Raw genomic sequence first — 6,000 nt, 5'->3', positions numbered from 1 at the left:
ATTATATGTTGGGTTCTACACAAACCAGCTTCTCTCTTGGGGGAAATAGCAGCTGGAGGAGGGTTTGTTGTTATTTTTTGTCAGGACTGTGTGGCGAGGGTCACGGTGCTGATCCTGAATAGGGCAGCCTGTGGCTGTTATTTAAACAGGAGGAACTGGGTACTTTAAATGCAATCATGCATTTAGCATATAGCCTAGTTTGTCCCTGGAGGATTTCATTTACAAATCCTTAAAGCCTGAACATCCTCCCCTTCCTGGTATGACCTGTAGACACAATGCAAAGATATAAGCAGGAAAAGCATTGAAGAACATAATGTAAACTCCATGTAACCCCAAAGGGGCTTTCACTAGAGTTCAAGCTTTATAGATACAGTAAGAAAATACCAGGAGAAGAGACAGTCCTTGGTGTGTCCTTAGGGATTTGTGGGCAGGTAGGTCTCAGTGCACCAATAACATTTCAATTCAATGGAGATGTATGCTTGAATGCATCCACAGCCTTCGCTAGAGATAGTCCTAGTTCTGAAAACTTATGCTGCATTCAGTCTCTGGGATGGAAGTGAAAGGCAATTTCCCAGAGAATTTCTTGCCATGTCAGCAGTGCAGAACACAAAATTGCACTTTTTTTGTCCTGCTAGTTTGGAACGAAGACACATGCAGCAATCCTGTTGTCATCAGCCAAATTCTTCTCCATTGACACAACACAGTTAATATTAAAAGCTGATCCCATTCTGAGAAGCAATTGGCTATCATTCAAATGCCTGATGGTAAAGAAAGGTTTTTGACTGGTGCTGGAATAAATTCAAAATTGTCCCAGGCAAACGTCACTGGGGAGAGCCACTAAGAAAGCCCTCTCCTTCCTTGTCACTCTCCAAATTTCTTTTGGAGGAGGGACCTGTAGGTGAGCTAAGGGCCTGAGCAGACTTTCAGGAGAAGAGGTATTCCTTAAGGTACAGAGGTCCCAAGCCTAATGCTGAGTAGACTCTGTCGAAGTTGTTGTTCAGTCGTTCAGTTGTGTCCGACTCTTCGTGACCCCATGGACGAGAGCACGCCAGGCACCCCTATCCTTCACTGCCTCCTGCAGTTTGGCCAAACTCATGCCAGTCGCTTCAAGAACACTGTCCAACCATCTCATCCTCTGTCGTCCCCTTCTCCTTGTGCCCTCCATCTTTCCCAACATCAGGGTCTTTTCCAGGGAGTCTTCTCTTCTCATGAGGTGGCCAAAGTATTGGAGCCTCAACTTCAGGATCTGCCCTTCCAGTGAGCACTCAGGGCTGATTTTTTTAAGAATGGATAGGTTTGATCTTTTTGCAGTCCAAGGGACTCTCAAGAGTCTCCTCCAGCACCATAATTCAAAAGCATCAATTCTTCGGCGATCAGCCTTCTTTATGGTCCAGCTCTCACTTCCATACATTACTACTGGGAAAACCACAGCTTTAGCTATACGGACCTTTGTTGGCAAGGTGACAGGGTAGAACTCTGCACTGAACACTGCTCGAATAGCATAAATACAGAATTATTCTCAAAATAAAGCACCCGAGTCCAAAAGTCCTAAGAGAAGAAAGTGCCACAGGAAATATAGCAATGTTGGTATCCATGCAAGTTGAGATAGTTAAATGAAGTGAAAGGTAAACAAGGGGCTGGTGCAGGTATACCCTGATCTCTAAGTTATTTAAGGAGATTTGATTTTGGGTAGGATTTAACTACATCTTGGCAAAATTCAAATGGCACAATTCAAGTTGTGCGACAAACCCGCTTCCCCCAAAATCAGACGTGTTGTGACAAGGAAATCACGGGGAAAGCAATGGAATGTTTGGGATAACAGTCACTCAATGCGACATCTTATAACTTTTCCCAACATCACGACAACTGCTCAATAAATTGCTGGCATTGCCTAACCACCTCACAAACTTCATCAAAACAAATCATGATGAATGCTCAATAAAGTAGTCATTTGGAAGAGACTTAACAGATAAGCCTTTGGTAAGGCAGTCCAGACTATTTGTGCTGTATAGGCACCTTATGCTCAAAGCACATGACTTCCCCCAAGGATTCCTGGGAACTGAAATTCACCCAGCACAGAGCTACAACTCTCAGCAATCTTAACAAACTACAGCTCCCAGGATCCTTTGGGGGAAAGTCATGTGCACCAACTCTCCAGGGTCTGCGGCACCGAAAGGTGCCTTGGCCCTTTTCAACTTCGGATGCCACCGACTGAACTTGGGACCTTCTGCATCATGTGATGCAGATGCTCTAGCACTTCACTAGAGTCCAGTTTTTGGAAAGGCAGCAGGTCACATCCCCCTTGCCTCCGCCTCCAAAAACAAAAAACAAAACTGCGTATCTATTACTGTCCCAAGTAATATGAGCAACGCTTTATTCCCGAAAACCCCTTACCCATTTTGATTGTTATGGTCAGTGCTTGTCTCTCATTTGCTTGTTTCTCATTTGTTAATTACCTGATCTCTTGCCTGGGGACACCCAAGCTGGAGGTGCACAAAGCCACGTGTTTACGATTATTTCAAGCAAGTGCCGGTCCCGTTCCCCTCCCCACTCGCCCACCTCTTCTCCATGCAATAAAACCGTTGTTTGCAGCGGGAGGGAAGGGCCTTTGAGCAACGTGGGGGTCTGCCGGGGCGGATCTACCATGCAAATCTCCGACCCGCCCCCAGGCCGAGGCATGCAGAACCAGGAGAGGCAAAGCTCAGACTCCAGTCCAGCGTGGCTTTCCCCGTCTGGATTTGGGCGGGCTCCTCGGTCCTGCAGCTTTGCGCACTTGGCAGCTCTGCTCCCCTGCCCCGTGGAAAGGCTGGGAAGAGTCCAATAGCTGTGGAGAAGAAGAACGGCGAACCCAGCTGCCAGGGAGGAACAGAAGACCCCGAGAAACGAGGCGGGGTCCCTCAGAGAGAGGGGGGCGTGGGCAGCAGCGTCCCTGGATCGTCGCGCGTAGGTTTGCCTTCCAGTTTCAAACTAAAGGACCTCTCTCTGTCTCTCTCTCTCTCTCTTTCTCCCAGCTCTACCCAACTGCCTCCTGTTGCTGCCTCAGTTTCCTCAGGCATGGTGCTGCTCGCCTGGAACACTTTTATAATTCTTTTCTGGCTGCCCCTTGTTGCAGGTGGATTTCCCGAAAATGTCAGGTTAGTATCAAAAAGGGGCAGGGGGGCCATGGGGGTTCCTTTGGAGCCAGTGTTTTTGTTTTAATGCATATTTTGTGTTTCTCATTTGGTATTTTTATGTCACGAGCCTCGCCGTGATCTTCGGATGAAGGGTGGTGTACAAATTTAATATAAATAGATTTAAATAAAATAAGAAAGTGGGTGGGGTTTCTTTCTGGCACCCGTCTGCCAGTCTTTGCGGCTAGGAGTCACCCGCCAAGGGCTGGTTCAAACCAGCGTTTGACTCACCTGGAAGCTGAATCTGTGTCCTGCCTCTCCTGAAATTTATTCTGATGGGTGCTCTGCAGTGCTTGGTCTGCTATGGCTTTTTCACGCTGGGTGCCAGAGAGCCTGAGTGAGAAATACAGCTGGGAATTGCAGCACTGTGGGGGGAATGCGTGCAGAGTGCATTTTCAAGTGATCACAGCCCGTGCCTGTGGATCTAGGAGACAGGGCTTCCACCTTGCCGGATTTTGTTCCAAAGAACCTTGGGTGGCAAGCAATTCTCTTTTGGAGAAAAAACAAACCAGTAGTTTAAAGGTGTGGCTGCATCAACACTTTGCTCTGAGGCTGGTGCTGTGGTGAGCCTTCCTAATCTGTACACCTGATTTAGTGAGGATTTCGAGGAGAGTAGTGCAGAAGATAATGTCAGAAGTTGTGTCTGCATGCTGTATACCAGAGATGTCCAACCAGTAGATCCCCAGCTGATCCTGATAGATTGCGGGATCCGTATCGCGCACAAAAAGTTATTGGGGAGGGGGAGCTAAAAAAACTGTGCAATCCCCCCCGAAAGCTCAACAACTCTGGGCACTTCCCTCCTAAAAACAAGCTCAACAATTCTGGGTAATCCACCCACCCCCCACACACTCCTTCTCCCTCCAATGACAATGGGTAGATCACTGCCAGTTTTTTTATATATATACTGGGAGTAGATCACAGTCTCTTGTGAGTTGGACATACCTGCTGTATACCTTAGAAGAGGGGCCAGGGTCAGTGCAAGGGATTGCATCTCTCTCTCTCTCACACACACACACACACACACACACGTTTCTCCTCTTCCTGCTGCCACTCCTCCCTTTCATCATGCAATTGTAGAGATGGAAGGGATCCTGAGGGTCATCTAGTCCGACCCCCTGGAATGGTAGTGGTGCCCTCCTCTGCTTCCCCTTGCCACGCCCCATTCCTCCTCTCCTTCCCACATTAGTGGGAAGGCAGTTTATCTCCACCTCTTTGCTGCTTTCCTGCATTCATCTCCTGAGACAATTGTCTCATTCTGCTTCATGGTTACTCCACTTGCAGAGCGGCTCAGTTGTGCGCTGCCTCCTCAACAGCTGATTTCATGTGTTTGCCATAGAATACTGCATGTACATAACCTTGCAAGGGATGTTGTATGTTAAGCCTGATCTGGAAGTGTGTGAAGAGTTCTATCCAAATCAAAGGGGCAGGTGGTGTTCTTAAGCAATAGCATAACTACCTCATGGGATCCAGATAGACTTACACAGCATATGAAATTGCATGTTGGCAATTGGATATTCCCAGTAAACTGTCCTGTCCTGTGTGTTTCTGGCCTGGCCACACAGTATATAAAATGTATTGGCAGCATGCCCAAACAAATAGGTGAACTGAAATCAAACCTGAAAATGGATAAGTATGGTCAGTGAGTTAAAAAACCTCTGGTAAAACATAGTTTTGAGTTCATGTACAAATTACCATTATAGAAGTGGTCTGAGTCACTCATTATGTTTTAAAATGTACACCTTTAAAAACCTGCATATGAAATAGATAGACTCATGTAGCTTTATATCCCGCTTAGTCCCGAGCCTGCCAAAAAAAAGCCATAGTTTCCCCACCCTTATTCTAAACCACAGTTTCCAAAAGTGGCCAATATTGACAGCCGGGGATCAATGGGGTTATGTGAAGGGGTCAAAAGGGCACCAAAAACGGTCTAGAGGTAGAAAAAAAGTTTCTGAGGTATAGTGCAAAAACTTTGATTAGGAACTATGCGAAATAAAGGGTGATTAGGAACTATGCGAAATAAAGGGCATATGCACTGTATGTATAATACATCTCCCTTGCCAATGAAGAACCTCTTTATTTAATAAGCTGAATCCACACAATACACCAGTATTCCTTACATGTTATGATTCCTAGCAATGGCAATTGGTGATTAATAAAGGTTGCTTATATGTTGATATTTCATTTACATTTCTAATAATTTTGTTTCTAAGCTCATCAAGCGTCAGTGAGCTCAGATGTTTGGGAAGCCCTGCTCTAAACCAGACTTCCTCAACTTGACACCATCCAGATGTTTTGGACTCCCAATTCCCATACGCCCCCTACGCAGCACATCCCCAAAACATCTGGATGGCACCAGGTAGGGGAAGGCAGCTTCAGCTCACCCCCAGTGTTATGGATGCCATCCCATCCCGTTTTCTGGCCCTGGGGCTTTCTTTAAATGGCACACCTGCCTGAGTTCTTCCACTTGCTTCCCTGCCTCTTTCCTGCTCCTGTTAACTAACTAAACTCTTTCCCCCTCTCTGTTGTCTGCTGGCTGTTTCTCCTGCCTCCTTTCAAGAAACATGGGAGCTGGAAGCATTCCACACCAATTGGGGCTCTGGCATTCTTCCTTTCGCCCATCCCCATCCAGACTCTAGAGTTTTCTCTACCATAAGGGATTTTGGGTAGAGAAAGCAGAATCACACTACAGTACCTGTCTTTGTACAGCAAGGTTTTTAAATAGGGAGTGGGGACGTCACATTTCAACGTAAAGAAATTGGTGGTGACCTCCCTGCCTCAATTCAGGAGGAGCAGGAGGAGGAGTGAGAAAAGCGCTAGAAGAAGATTCCTA

The 6,000-nt window shown here is 46.6% G+C and overlaps 1 protein-coding gene across 1 annotated transcript in view; it reads left to right on the top strand.

The window, feature by feature from the left end:
• The first annotated feature begins 2,770 nt into the window (after positions 1–2,770).
• EGFL6 (EGF like domain multiple 6) overlaps positions 2,771–6,000 on the top strand; it is a 41,050-nt gene continuing 37,820 nt past the window's right edge. The window contains exon 1 of the mRNA XM_033147401.1: positions 2,771–3,134. Coding sequence (XP_033003292.1) covers positions 3,055–3,134 — 80 coding nt within the window. The 5' untranslated portion in view covers positions 2,771–3,054. The remainder of the gene's footprint in view (positions 3,135–6,000) is intronic.

The sequence above is a fragment of the Lacerta agilis genome, chromosome 4 (assembly GCF_009819535.1).
Source record: "Lacerta agilis isolate rLacAgi1 chromosome 4, rLacAgi1.pri, whole genome shotgun sequence".
NCBI lineage: Eukaryota > Metazoa > Chordata > Lepidosauria > Squamata > Lacertidae > Lacerta > Lacerta agilis.
This window is presented reverse-complemented; position numbering and strand designations above follow the sequence as displayed.